General features: G+C 38.5%; 1 protein-coding gene across 1 annotated transcript; it reads right to left on the reverse strand.

The window, feature by feature from the left end:
- Positions 1 to 710: 710 nt before the first annotated feature.
- nptx2a (neuronal pentraxin 2a) lies at positions 711 to 15,702 on the reverse strand. Its single transcript, XM_079626219.1, has 5 exons — positions 14,757 to 15,702; positions 13,508 to 13,724; positions 11,673 to 11,917; positions 6,510 to 6,689; positions 711 to 1,361 (listed from the first exon to the last, which is right to left on the reverse strand). The coding sequence occupies exons 1-5, from the start codon at positions 15,180 to 15,182 to the stop codon at positions 1,134 to 1,136; spliced, it is 1,296 nt and encodes a 431-aa protein (XP_079482345.1). The 5' UTR covers positions 15,183 to 15,702; the 3' UTR covers positions 711 to 1,133.
- Positions 15,703 to 15,918: the final 216 nt, after the last annotated feature.

Genomic DNA, 15,918 nt, shown 5'->3' on the forward strand with positions numbered 1-15,918 from the left:
AATGAAAGAAATATAGCTTTCTAATGCAAAATAGAATTTCTCTTTTTTGCTCTTTTGATTCCGGAAGGAAAGATGGCCTTGGCATGTTCTTGACAGGTTTCGTGAGATTCACTCATTTGTAGCATCAGACTATCAAACTTCCCGACATTCATGCGCTTTAAACGAGTGCAAGCGCTGTCAACCTCATTAGTGCCTATCAGCATTTCTGTTTCATCTCCACAGAAAATAGCCAGTGCCTTGTGCGAGGGTCTAAACAGGTAATTTACAAAACCCTGACACAATAAAACATTTTTAAAAAAGTACAACACACATTCCCCGTACAGTTCTTACATAGTTAATCTCATAACGCTATGTTCTGAATGTTAAAATCCTTCAAAAATATTTCAAAGACACCACATGTTAACTTTGTAATTCAGAATCAAACGAGCTTCATAAGGTGAAGCCCTTCAGCCAGACCGTCCTGTCCCGCAGTCAGAGCTTCCCCTGGGGGCTTCTGAGAGCTGCTGGTCAGACCTCGGCAGATTTGCTACTTTAAGGTTTCTGGATGGCAGATCTGCTCAAAATGTCAGAAGATTTTAACTAATCTTTGGATTACAGATTCCGTCTGAGTGCCTCTCCATATGGGCAAAGTCACAGACTAGCTCCTTCATTCATGTTTCATAAAGCTCATGATGAAACTATGCAGTTTAATTTTTTTTTTTTTTTATCAGTGGTTTGAAGGGCATCAACATATACACAACATGACAAAAGCTCAAAGCAAAAATGGCAACAAATCCATATTTCACTGTATATTTTAAAATACCCATGAAAAAAGTTTTTGAAGGACGCAACACAGAGCAAAGCATAACTATATCAACAAGACATGTTTGCTTCAGCTAGATTTGCAAAATACTCTATTCTGACCTTGAATGTTTTTTTTTTTCATTTTTTTTTTTTTCACCAGTCATTTTAGTTATTGGTCAGGCTGACCGCAAAGTCTCAACAAACATAAAGCAGAATAGAGGTCGAAATCATCCATTGTGTGAAAATATGTAAACATGTGCTTCTGTCTTTGTCTCACTGTAAGTTCGCAGAGCAATCGGGACTCGTGTTACCTCTATAACGAGAACGCTTCCAAACCGAAAGACGTGTCCTTAGGAATCAAAGAGACGGTCTTCACAAATCTCCAATGCTGCTTTTGTGGCACCGCCAAATACCTCCACGTTGGCATCGACCCACGGCACCACGTTGCCAGGCATGTAGGCTGAGCAGTTGGCCATGGCTGAGATGTCTATAGGACGCAGTACTCTGTCCCACATGTTGAAGTGGCTTAACTCTCCTACGAAAGCTTGAGTGGCATCAAATCTCCCACCTACAATGTCCTGTGGAATAACAGCACAGTAGTCAACCACATGTAGTGATACGTGAAGTCAAATTGTTTAGCTAGATTTGAAAATATATATACTGTATATCCTATTGAGACTCAGCAAAAGTCTTTTTTTTTTATGTCATTGCATTGAAGAATAAAAGCATAAGAAACGAATGGTAAAAAAAAAATATATATATATATATATGTTATGCTATGTCCTCTGCAGTGGACACCAGGACTAAAAATAAAATAAAATGATATGAAATTATATGTATAGGCAAAAACAATGTTTTTTTTATTTATTTTTTGTTACCAATACATTTATGAGTTTCAGGATTTTTTTTTTAACCAAAATTTGTATAAAGATGATTTTCAGCTATGTTATGAAATATAAAACAGAATCCATTGATACACCATTTTACTTTATGCAATAAGTGTAAAATGGGCATAAATTAATATTCCCATTCAATGTAATGTATCTTACACTAATTTGCACATTGTGTTCTTGGAGCAACATTTAATGAAAAAATTATTTTTATAATATAGGAATATTGATGTATAATTTATTTCCATATTCACTTGTTGTGTCTCCCAAAATGCCTGATAAACATGATTTAAGTCCTGATGTCCTCTACAGTGGACATGTATGAAATCAATGCCCTGTTCTGTAATAGAAAGTCATTTTTTTGATTTGAAACCACATAACGTTTTCCTAAGATGTTGGTTTATGAAATACAATTTGAAAAGGAGTCCGATTGAAATTATAATTACAATATATTATCATATTTCCATAAGAGTGCTACATTTGATCACTAAATTAATGTCAGACATTTTTTAAAGACCAAGGAGAAGTTGTTTTCATGGTGAAACCTCTAAACATTTGGTATCTCTGAAAAGCCCTGAATGTGCTCTTTACAGGACATGTGACATGTATGGTGTCAAAGAAATTTACTAAAATATAATGTCCACTACAGTGGACAAAAGTCTATTCCTAGGTTATTTGATTATTTTATACACATACTACCAATTCTGAAGTTTAGGTTTGTTTTTGAAAGACATCTCTTTCAAGCTCTTACAAGCCAAAGTCCCTTTAAAGGAGAACTCCGGGCAAAGTTAATCTTGATCGTTTTACCTTTGTGAGTACTGTCTATAGAAAAAAAAACGAACCGGATTGGTGCTTGCAACACGGAGCTGCTACCGCTAATGCCCAGAGCTCCCACTCAGCTAAAACGGCAGTTATGGGGGCATATTCATAAAGAGGGTTTTTGTGCCTCTTAACAGACACAAAATGCAATTAAAATGTCTGTCCAACATGAACAGGGTCCTTGCACGACAACAAGATGCGTTTAGCAACTTAGCATTGTTTAAATTCACCTAAATAGTGTTTTAGACGGCTAGCTGTATTCTCGCGCTGAAGTCCCGTGGGAACTCCCGTTGTAGCCGGAAAAGGTATTGTTGACTGAAGAGTGTGAGGCTAGTTGTTCGTCTGTATACTCGGGTTCGAATAAATAAGGACGACCATCAAACTCAAAAGCCTCTTCCATGTAGGGTTGTAACGGTATGAGATTTTCACGGTATGATAATCGTCTCAGAAAATATCACGGTATCACAGTTTCACGGTATATGGTATTAACTGCAGATTTTAACTTTTTTGTCAGCGGGGATAGAGATTAGAATATTCAGCCGCTGTCTCAGACATTGTCTCCGCTGCACATGTGGAGTCTAAGCAGTCAAGTGGAAAGAAGTTGCGCGCATGTGAGATTTCATTTATTTCAAATTCTGGTTTAATTTTTTTTCCAAAACCGGTAATAAGCAAATATTCACGATATGATAATCGTACATGTCAATATCGTGATAAACCGCCATACCGGTATACCGTTACTACCCTACTTCCATGTGTTCAAAATCTTCTATATTCTCCATAGTTACGTTACGAACCATTTCTTCTTCATTTGTGAGCAACTCCAATCATCACTCTTCATCTTCACACACACGACGCTCCTCCCACCTGCACACTGCTATTTACCTTTTCCGGCTACAACAGGAGTTCCCACGGGACTTCAGCGCGAGACTACATCTAGCCGTCTAAGACACTTTTTAGGTGAATTTAAACAAGGGCTAAGTTGCTAAACGCATCTTGTTGTCATGTAAGGACCCTGTACATGTTGGAGAGACATTTTAATTGCATTTTGTGTCTGTTAAGAGGCACAAAAACCCTCTTTATGAATATGCCCCCATAACTGCCGTTTTAGCTGAGTGGGGGCTCTGGGCATTTTTTTTTTCTATAGACAGTACTCACAAAGGTAAAACGATCAAGATTAACTTAAATATTGACCGGAGTTTTCCTTTAAGACAAGTAATTTCACTCGGCGGCCATCTTTGAAACACGTTTTACTGTCACTTTTGATCGATTTAATGAGCCTTGCTGAATAAAAATGTCAATGACTTTCAAAAAAGACAAAATCTTGAGACCCCAAAACTTTTGATTGGTAGTATTGTCTTTTATCTGTATGACAATTGTAAAACTCTGTCAAACCCTCTGAGAAACTTGTGTCTTTCATTTGTTCTTTCATTTAATTTCTTTCATATCTCCTTTACAGCACTGCCACTAAAGCCTTACACGATGCCTGGGAAACCGTTGTGTTTCTGACTGTCCTGCCATGTGGGTGGTGTTTTTAAGTTAATCATAGTCTTATGTCGAAGCCTGAGAAAACAATTTCATTCTGATTACACTTCCAGTTAAGATCAAGTAATCAACTAATCACTGCATTATTACTGTGGAAACTGACCTTAAAAAGTGCATATTCTGGAGAAAGTAAGCCCTTTTACAGTATTTATTCACTATTCTGTTCCCTCCATCGTGTCCCAACAGGCATGATCCTGAAATGCCTCACTATACATAGGTTTCTTGTATACAAACAATACCGGATGCGCGCGCATCCAAGAGGCAAGACCGCTATACGTTATGCCGAGTTCTGTAAAAGAACATTGTAATTAACGTAGATTTCGCATTGTTTGTAAATTCTTGTTGACTCAATAATAAACTGCAATTTCAGAGTTGAATATGTTTGCTTGTGTTTCATTTGCATATTAATATAACATTATGTAAAAAGTTAGTTAGTTGACTAGTATGAAATTGTCCAACTAAGTTTGCGAATCATAAAAACATGACATACCCTATGCATTTAGGTTAGTTTACAGCACAACAGCTCCGCGTCATCTCTGCTTCTGCTAGATATAGCCGTAAAGACTGTTGCTTTCTGCCTCTTAGATGCGCGCGCATCTACGTGATGACGTTGCACAGAAACCTGTGTATATGTAAGTCTGATTGCTTAGAATTGGAATATCACATCTTTCCTCAACAGGGTGTTACACACCAAACGTAGAGGGGTTTTGTTAAAAACCCTAACCATTAGATTCAGTTTCTTCAAGTAAATGTACAGTACGTCACATTAACAGTTGTTTGGCACATTTTCATAGACAAAATCCAGTCATTTTAATAAGTATGAGGGTGAAATAATTGTTCAGGCAACCCACTAACTGGTGGATTTTAAAATCATGTAGCTTTGCGAAATTCAGTGTTTTGAGAAGCTATAAGCAACTGGGACCCAGAAGCTCTTATCCAAACCCTAGCTTCGCTGTCTACTGTCTGATTAGGCTTAGCCGGTTAATGCTAACTGATGGAACCTTATCGGGGACTACATTGAAATCCTCTTCATGGGAAATTTTCCTGAGACTTGAAGTAAGTTAAATTGTCTACATACTTTGTAAAATGAATGCTGTCTGAATAACACATTTGGTGTAATGGTACAGACATTTGAAACTGACACTACTCCAAACCAAAATCACTCGAGCGGTGACTGGTGAGCGGAAACTGAAAAAAGCAGAATGGCGCTTGAGATGAATGATTAAAAACGCATTAAATTGAGAGGGGTAAAATCCTGTAGATTTACATAGTTTGTTCAAGGCTTTCAGTCTGTGCATTTCTTGGCGATACTCAAAGCCTGATGCTCTGGCTGTAGTGGGACTATTTTTGTTGGTGGAGAAAAACACGCTTTAGAGTGTGTAGTTTAGTAGAATATGGTAAGTAATGCCAAGGACATAGGATCAATCCTCAGGGGTCTGAATAAAATGGATTGTATAAATGTAGCTTGTACGTACTGCCAAAAGCAGTAATAGTATAACAAATTATTTTATGAATTCTGTGATGATGTGTGGTATTAGTTAGTTTCACTCTAAAACATCTTTTTTTTTTGTGTGTGTGGGGGGGGGGGGGGTCAAGATTTAATATTCAAAACAAAAGGTTCAGAACAAAAAGGTTCTTTGTAAAAAAAAAAATATATATATTATTTAGATTTTAAAATGTTCTTCACACTAAGAAACAAATGGTTCTTTTAAGAGCTGTTCACTAAAAAATGTTTGACACCCTTATTTTTAAAAGTGTTTTATAGAATATTAATATTATAATATAAAAGAATTATATTTCCTATAAGTTAAAGAACTCCAATTTTACTGTGCAACAGGAATGACCCAGGCGTCAGAAAGACAATTAATATTCAGCAAGATTATCGATTCGACTGCACTGACTCTTCAACAAAACTTGAAATGAACTAAGTGAGATAATGACACTAACTCTGCAACATTGACACTATTATTGACCTGTACTGAATCAACATTGAACTAACTTGAGAAGAATAATGATATCCTCTGAATTTAATTATTTAATTATTGATTAATTCTACAACATTAACAGTTATTTTCCTGTGTATTACTGTGAAGCTGCTTTGAAACAATCTACATAATCTGTACAATCTGTCTAAAGTGCTACGTTAAAATAAAAATGTGACGACCCATCTAGGAGCAATAATTCTATCACTTTTAGTTATTTAGGTCACTGATTGTGCCTTTTCAAGCACTATTAAGCAACATGAATGCACTCAATTATCAGAGTAGTTCGGTGTAGGTGAGCAGCAGATTATGTGTCACATGTAGATTTCGTGTGCCTGCTCTCTGTGTCACACGTAACACTTCTCTCAAGAAGTCCCTGACCTCTCAGAGCTGCTGAGAGGTGACGTCTTCACATCATCGCGTGTGAAGACTTATTATTATCGTTGCATGTGCTCCTCGCGAGGGATCAGCTCTTTTACGTCCTCTCGCTCACCTGTTCTTGGCCCAGGATAATGACTCCTCCAGGTTTAATTGGGTGCCAGGGGGCCAAGTTCTCTCCGGTCCCTAGTCTCTCTCCATCCTGATACGCCTCCCAGAAGCCATCTCTGGTTGTCCAGGTGATGCAGATGTGATGCCAGCGGCCGTCACTGACGGAGAGGGGAAGCTGAGCAACCTGTGACAGAACGGATGAAGCCATGGGTGTTATTACAGTGCAAACTGATCCTAAAAAGTGCATATTCTAGAGGAAGTAACCACAGTAATTGTTCATTGCGGATCAACGATGGTTCTTATGCAGTAGGGCAGGGGTCACCAAACTCGGTCCTGGAGGGCCGCTGTCCTGCAGAGTTTAGGACCGAGTTTGGTGACCCCTGCAGTAGGGTGTCCTTTATGGTTGATAACGTTGTTTTGGGTGGTTGTCTATGTTGAGTCCAACACTCAAGTCTCTTCAATATACTCGTCCCTAGATATGGCTTAGCATGCTTAAATGCAAGTCTATAGGTGCGTCCCAAATCGCGTACTTGTGCACTATTCTAAGTCAGTTTGTAGTATAATAGTGCGAGTCGTGCGTTCACACTGAAAATTCAGTGCACTGAAAGGTGCACTTTAAGTACCCGGATAATGCACTTATTTAATTGAAAAAACTAAGTGTGGAACGTTGGACACTTCGTGCACTCAACTGTCGCAACTTTATTTACGTAGCGGAGGGGGAGGGGCTATCAGACTCCGATGTTGAACGACAAAATAAAAGTATAAAGTTCATACACTACACGGTTGAGTACATAGTGCATAATAGTGTATGAGTCTGATTGCTTAGAACTGCAATATCACATATTTCCTCAACAAGGTGTTGCGCACAAATTTAATACCAAGGTTTGTTCGAATAAAGTAGTTTCAATAGGAAACAGGTTATTTTCTTGTTTCTTCTGGTGAAGCGGCTTTAAAAAAATCTGTATTAATGAATAATATGTACTAAATGAATGTTACATAACTTGATTTGTCAATAGACAATTAACCTTTTTGACTGATGTGAACAGTGTGCTCAAATTGAATAAATATTATTACATTTTCCCTGAATGAAATTCAAAGATAAAGTAAAGCGGGGGACACACTTAACGACTAGCTGGAACATTCTAACACACTTACAGACTGTTTCCAACGACTGCAGCAGATTTTAAACACCAACTGTAAACGTCGACTGAACGCAACAGTCATTGACTCGCCGCGTTTTGTCAGAGATCAGTAGTAAGTATCAAATTACATTCATAATCAGCCTTTCAGTTGTTAAGTGTGTTCCCGGCTTCAGTAAAATTAGCCTATCTATCACTGCTTCATACGTATTTAGTTACACACAACACAACTCGTATAAAGTAAGCTTTTAATGAGGTGCGTAGCAACCACTATAGTATGCATTTTAAAACTCTTTTGGCGAACACAGATTCATCAAATCATTCATGAACGCCCTTCGGTATTACTCACGCACCATGCTATCTTCTTGTGGTTTTGCTTCTCTGCGTTGGTCGTATTTCTTCCACACGGGGTTTAAAAGATTAGGGTCAAGGACAAGGACAAACTGCACATTGTTCCCAGTTTCAGAAAATTGCTTGGTGCGATTCGATTCCAAATTTAGGGGAGCCACAGGGAGGACCAAGCTTGTAAGAGTAAGGAAGGATATGGAGAGTCTCGATGAATCATCATAACAAACTCCCCGCTATAAAGTTGTATCTAAAGCTCAACAAACTTTAAAATAATTTATATATTCAAACTCCAAGCTAGACACACATTGAGTTTGACAACTACTGCACCTTGAGACCAAGGCTTTAATGCACTTAAGTGGAAAAGTATGCAAGCATAGAAACAACATTCAGAGAGAAGTAACGAAGCACTGAGGTGTGATGTACTCACTGGAGTGAGAAAAAGCACTGAAGACACACTCGACAGGTAATCAGATTCAGCATGGCAGTATCTCACTCGATCCTCGTCACTTTCTTGTTATTTCCTGCTTGACATACACACACACACATGCGTACACGCACACACTGTACATGTATAATGCATGTTGTGCAGGGCTGCGGGGCAAGATGCCTCTCTCAATAAGCGAGATGCCAAACTGACACTTCCTGAGTGAGGTATCAGGGGAATTAGCAGGGCAGCAGAGCTTATTCGTTCTCTCAAGACCCTCAGGTTACACTCAACAAAAACCAGCGACGGCAATAACTCACAATCTCCTCCACAAGGAACTAGAGATACAGCATCCATGGTTACGCAGACATGCTAACCTCATTTACCAATGAGATACTGGAAGCTGATTTTCCCCAAAGAAAAGCAGCTCAGTTTCATATTCTTGATTTAGAACCACTGAGGACATATTTAATTCATTTGTGTGTGCTTTAATGCTAAACTTTGAAATCATCAAGGGTCTTGTGCAACAACAGCCTCTGAAAACTAATCATCTAACATTCAATTTAATTAAAAGTGCATTGGAAAACCTTTGTGGTGAAAACTTTGTGTGTGTGTCTTTATCCATGGTCAAAAAACATTCAGAGATATTTAAGGGTATTTTTTACGAAAACGGTTTGTCGCAAGTTGTACAAAAACAATCTAATTGCAAAAATAAAATTTCTTATGCATAAGTCCTCATGCATTTCACAAATATCACATTTAAATAATATCCAAATATCCAATATTCATAATTTGACAAACTTCTTAGGTAATCGGATTCATTTTAAGCTCTCTTTAAATGATTTGTTTGCATATCTTATACAGTATTTTACATACGATGGATGTATAAACTGAGTATTCAAAACATTTTTACACAATAGTCTCTAGATAGGAGTCCCTCCTTTCAAAAGCATCACCGAAAACGTGCATCACTAATCATTACTAATAATTTGAGGTGTGGGATGAGTTATGTGATGATGTTTTTTTAAAAACCTTCTAGTACATCTAGCTAGTGGTCGACAAATATATTGCCATATGTCTTTCTGTTTGGCTTTCAATAAGTGTCTTAAAAGGGCTAAAAATAAAAATGTTCATGTATTAATCGCTTTTGTATTGCCAATGTGTGAACAGCTTGTAATGAAACTTCAAAAACGAGACCTTCCCCAACTTCCTAGGTTGTCTATTAAAGCCTGTAGACTGATTTTACGTGAAGGACTCTGGATGTTTTTGCCTGGAAAATCCCCGGACCCCCTTAAAGGGAACGAGGACAACCCTTGACCCTTCGATTGATCCCAGATTGATTTGGACAGACCCTTGATCCGTCGATTTTGACAGAGGGATCGAGTCTACTTAACATGTACACTTCAGTCAGATCCATAGACCACAATCCAACACAATTGTGACAACTCGCAGTGCTCGCACTTCATTTATCCACAAGTGATCGAGGGTTTAGTTAATTCCATTTAAACCCATTGCAAGGGTTCTGCGAGTAGCGGACACTAGTATAACGTAAGCGATGACGTAAACCCGAGTGAATGAGACGGAAGGAAGTTGTGAGGGAAGGGCAAAACAAATTGCCCTACTTCTAGCATTACATCTATCTCTAGCAGCCATGACTCATCCATTCAGCCTTTGGAGTTATGAAGATAAGCAGAACTGGGCACTTTGTTATAATTCTTCAACTATGATGCTATATTTTTCACATCTTAATCCCTGTTCACGTGTCCAGAAACTCAAAAAAGTTGAGAGCATTTTAACTTCAATCAAATGCTGAGTGATTCTGTGCAGCGACTACCAGCCGGAGTGAAGACAGTGGAGCTTGTGTCTCTTGTCATCTACTGTAGATAAAGTAAATCCTATGAGTGAGCAATTTACAATGTCTCTAAACACATACAGGTTCAAAACTGTACCGTGCTTATACTGTACTGTGACAAATTCATTTTTAAAAGTACAAATATTCCATGTAGTCTCAATTAACACGAGGTCGTGAAACCTACACAATAAATGTAATACATTTGAAAAATGCTGTTTAAAATGGTTTTGAGATGGAATATAACATCTCACTGTGCAGGGCTGTTTAATAAGCTTTTGATCTTCAAGCCCCTTCATGTAAAAGCATTGAAAATAGATATCCGGCTGTGAAAACATTTTATTTGAGGAACCTTCAAGGACCATTTTGAATGAACCACCATTAATCATATTTAGTGTTATTTCCAAGAAAAAGGAAACAATAAATTTCCATTGATTTGTATCTGATGCCATTATCAAGATATTATTTATGTTATGAGATTGGTATATTACCTTGGTATATATTGACTTGACTGTCAGAAAAAATGTAAGGGCTACAACAGCTTGTCACTGGGGCAGATCCCCCCTTAAAAGGACAACTCTGTACCTCTAAAAGGTCCAGTACTTTAGAGTAGTGATAGGTACTACTGGGGGTATGACAATGTATCGTGTCACAATATATCGCAATACAAAAATGCAACAATATGTACCGTTGATAGTAACAATCTGTATCGTGGATAGTTAACCCCAAATAATTACTGTGAATTACGTTTTCAGAGTTGTAGTGTCAGTAGTACTACATTAAACTACAATAATGTTGAATATAATGTATAATAATGTAATGGGGGAATATGTATGGGTCCTGATAATGCCTAACAAATGTCTTATGTTACCAGTAAAAAGTACATTATTTTTAATGCGCTTTTTACATTATTTTTGTCATTATATATACATTATTTTTTAATATATCTAGCCAGTGACAGTAAAAGCATATTCATCTAAAATAATTCTGTATTTTCAGCTTCAGACTTGTCACCATTGTCCTGTGCATTGTGTTACCGGCACCAAGCCCAAGCCTATTCATTTACATATGAAAATTTGACATTTTAATCAAATACATTTTTTGTTAACCTTTTACCATTTGTCTTGGAATATCGTATCGTGAGTTCAATAATGTTATGTGTATCGAATTATGACATGAGGGTTTCATTACACCCCTACTGTTAAATAAATGGGTAAATAAGGTACAAAGATGTACCTTTAAGGGTACTGCCCCAGTGACAAGTTGTTGTACCCCTAAAGGTACAAGTTTTACGCATTTGTTTTTGAGAGTGTTGGGGTAAAATAGGGAAAGCTGACCTTTTTTTCAAGCAAACCCAATCAATAAAAACCCCAGATAGCTTTGCATCTGTAGCTCATAAAGGCTCACCTTATCATTGACGAGGAGCTCCATGGGGCTGTTTCCCCACTCTATCAGCACAATCTCATTGGCTTGTCCCGGGACACCATACGAGAACGGGGTTCCGATTCCAGGGCTGGCGCTGGACTTGAGCCACATGCACACGGTGAAGGCGTACATCTCTGGCAGACTCTTCTTTATGCGGCCGTACAGGTAGTTGGTGCGCAGAGGCAGAGACACCTTAAAGTCCTCTGGAGATTTGAACGCATTGTTACCTATGAAGAGAATCGAGAGAGAGGTTTGCATTGAAGGACAGGAAGACGACGCAAAGTGCTGACCAGAGATGGCGTTCATTTGATTTCAGCTAATTGAATTTGGGTAATGCTTTCAGGTTCGATTAATGAAATGAGTGATCCACACCGGCTCATGTAATTATCTTAATATGAAATGACATGCTGGGTCAATGTAAGGTGAAAGATGCTGATGATGCATTGGCGCTAATCATTCGTTAATCGTTCGCTTTGCAAATGTTCTAGCGCTGCTCTGAATTTTGAATACGGCAGGACGATGTGTCCATCCAATGCTAACAGATGGGGCCTGCATAAATCCCACATCAAAAAAGGCCAAAAGGAGCGATAAAGGCAAACAAATGATTGTAAATAGCAAGTTCATTTACATGCAGATATTCTTCCACCGAATAAAAATGCCACAGCCAACAAAACCTGCCTCGGTGTTTGTTTCATCCTACAACATTGTCTGCATGAAAATGGCCCAAATGCAGTGAAGCATTAGTTAAAGGTTTCCCCTGACGCCGCGTCGAGCGCTGGTCAAGTTTCTACGTTGACCTTTCAAAGTGCAGCCAATGATTTCCAAGCGCTCTGCATGACGCATGCTATTTCTGTCTTTGAAATGACTGCACCAACTTTGCACCAGAGTTGCATTTCAGACCTATTTATTCACACTAGAGTTAAAACGTTTGGATTAATTAAGATTGTGATTATTTTTAAAGACATTTTTAATGTTAAAAAAATATTTCTATTTCAAATAAATGCAGTTCATTTGAACTTAGGACTAATTAAAAAAGCCTGGAAAAAAAGTAGAAAAAGTTTTCTAAAAAAAAATAAGAAGCAGCACAACTGTTTTCAACACTGATAATAATCAGAAATGTTTCTTGAGCAGCAAATCATCATATTGGAATGATTTCTGAAGGATTATGTGACACTGAAAGCTGGAGTAATGATGCTGAAGATTCACTTCGATCACAGGAATAAATGACGTTTTAGCGTACATTAGCCTACAATAAAAAACTGTTATTTTAAATTGTAATAATTATACTGTTTTTACTGCATTTTTGATAAAAAAATTGCTGATTTGGTGAGAATAAGAGATGTCTTTCACAAAAGTCTTGCTGACCTCAAAGTTTTAAACATATTTTTTTTAATGTATTGTTTGTTTTATTTTCAATACTTTTAGTTTGCTGTCATGTGGTGTTTATTAAGTATGCTTTCCGTTCAAGGACTGCTTTTGTATGTGATATCTCAAAACAATTGGCATTGACTGTTTTCTCTTTCATATTTTCACCGTGAATCTGTGTATACCTCATCCTCTCTTTTTTTATAAGCCTGTTGCCCTTCGGTGGCGCTTTCTGCAATGTTTTTTTCATGTGGAGTTCAAAGCGGTGCATGGTGCTCGCATTGAGCCTGAAAGGCTTTTGACTAGTGTTCCTATCCCATACAGAGGACCAGCAGGGGATTTTTTTTATTTTTTATTTTTTTACTGGCAGGGCACCACATCAGTAAGATAAATCGTGAATTCGTCTCATATGACATGACGGATTGAATAATTCATCAGTGAGAATGCCGTACTTTTCTCCAGCTCGGTGATCCTCTCCAGCAGTGAGTTGAGGGTGTTCTCGGTGCGCTGGCGGTGTGCGGTCGTCTCGTTGTACAGCTGGCTCTTTTCGTCCTCGAGTTCGGCCACTCTGGTCAGCAGCTGGCTCTCCAGGTCACTCAGACGCCGCTTCAGCAGGTCTCTCAGCTCGCTGGGAAATGGTCCGCCTGATGTGTTGGTACGCAGCTGCTGCTGCAGGACAAAGGAAACCAAAATATTCATCTGCTTCAATTTGCAAATGGCTTATTCTGTTGTAGGGCCAAAAATCCTTTCAAAATGTTAATTTCTGGGGATTTGTGAGATGCTGAATTAGTGGTGAACGCCTTAAAGGAGTATACATTGGCTCTTACATCTTAGGTCCCAACCATTACTAATTGTTTTATTGGTCCAGTTTTATAATAGGTGTCTTAAACTACTGTGTGCTCACATAAATAAATAAATAAATAAATGGTCACACTTTGTATTAGGTGTCTTTAACTACTGTATATTCAAATAAATAAATTAAATAATTCATTAATGGTCACACTTTGGTGTCTGGTAGGAGAAGTGTAATTGAACAATTAAAGCAATTAAAGCTCAACATAAAGTGGGTCCGTTTTATTTAATAAGTTTAATACGTGTTTAGAGTTAAGTGATTTATGTAAAATCATTGTGTTTTATGTCGAGTTACCAAGGTGGAAAGTAGTAGGCTATTCCTCATGATCCAACGACCCTGTAGGAAGTTTTTCTTGTTGATTTTTGAATAAAGCGATCAATATATTGGTCGGGGTAATACATAATTTATATCAACTTGGCTATTCACAGAAGTGGTTTGTCAGTTGAGTAATATACCAAAATCTTCCAATGGCTTTGTCAATTGGTGCATTTAATTTAAGCAATTCTGTGTATCATTAGCATTTTGTATGCAACAATTCGCATTATATCGCGCGAGTCTATAAAAAAACCTTAAGTTCAATAAGTACAAATCAAAAATATTTGCTGAACGTCTATCTAGTCACAGCTTTACATCGAGCTCATTATTAATATTTAATTAAAAAGAAAAAGATAACGTGAATTAAAATAGGAAAAGCCCCTCCCTCCACATAACATGGCTCATTTTACCTTGTTTTGACAAATCATTCATCCCTAATAAGCAAGACCAAATTTCACAGATCATTACAGCTCTATTTTCCCTCACAAATGGCTCTTAAGTGTCCATGTATCCCTCATAAGCAGTTCTCTCACCTCCAGGTTGCCCAGTCGGTCTTTCAGGCTCTGCATGGTCTTTCCCAGCTGCTCCACGGTCTCGGTGGGGTCACGCGGCAGATCGCCCATCGTGTTTTTACTATAATCCTTCCTGCGCGCGCTGCCTCGCGACTTGGCTTCAGCCTCGCAGCGCGCGAGTTTGGAGTTGAGCTCTTTGATGGTGCCCTGCTGACTGACGATAGTTTCCTTCTGCTGCAGGATGGTCTCTCGAAGTTGGATGATAGTATTCCGTAACTCTTCCTCCTGCGGACTGGTGCTTTGGACCCGGTTGGTCGTTTCAACCGGGCAACTGAGGTCGGCGCCCGCGGGCACTGCGGTGCACACGAAGCGGCTTCCTTTCGCGCCAGCCACTTCCTCGCTCCCTGACGCGTACACAAGCAGCAGTGCCACGAAGAGAACTCTCATTACGGCCGTTTCTCTCTTCAAAACGCCAAAAAAAAAAAAAAAAAAAAAAAAAAAACGTGGGTCAATTCAGTTAGTTGGACGTTAAATGACGTTTAGTGTCAAAAGAACGCAATTCCAAAATATAACCAGATCTTTGAAAATGCATTCGAGTGTTATTTAAATACAAAAAATATTTAGATCTCCACGACACGCTAAAAAAATCACTCAAAAACAAATCTAAACCGAAACGACAGAGATTTGCTGTAATTGGCCTTGAAAACCCAAAGCTTTTTCCAGTAAAAAAGCGAGTGCGCGCTCTTCTGCTCTCTTCACACAGTCAGTGAGTATGTTAAACAAACTGTTGGAGTCCTTCTCACAGACGCATCAAACTGTCACTTTAACAAAATATCACTCAAAAATAATTTAAAAAACAAGTATCTGTCCAAATGAAGAGCGATTTCCAGAGGATTCTGCGGTTAAATGCGTGAACTCTCTTCACACAGTCAGTGGTGCTGAACGGACAGCGGCGCTTTAACGGATTAATATAGAGACTCCGGCGCGCGCAGTTTGGCTCCGCTGGAGGAGCGCGCGGATTGACTGAGCTTCGTTTACGTCACTTACTCGCGCTTGATGCGAGTCACGCTTGTAAATTATATTGCCGTGGCTTTTTTTCTTTATTTCTTCTGGCCTCCCGTGAATGTCGGGTTGAATCAACAGTGGGCTGAGTAGATGCAGAGCTCTTTAATAAACCATCAAT

The sequence above is a fragment of the Phoxinus phoxinus genome (genome assembly GCF_949152265.1).
Source record: "Phoxinus phoxinus genome assembly, chromosome: 1".
Lineage (NCBI taxonomy): Eukaryota > Metazoa > Chordata > Actinopteri > Cypriniformes > Leuciscidae > Phoxinus > Phoxinus phoxinus.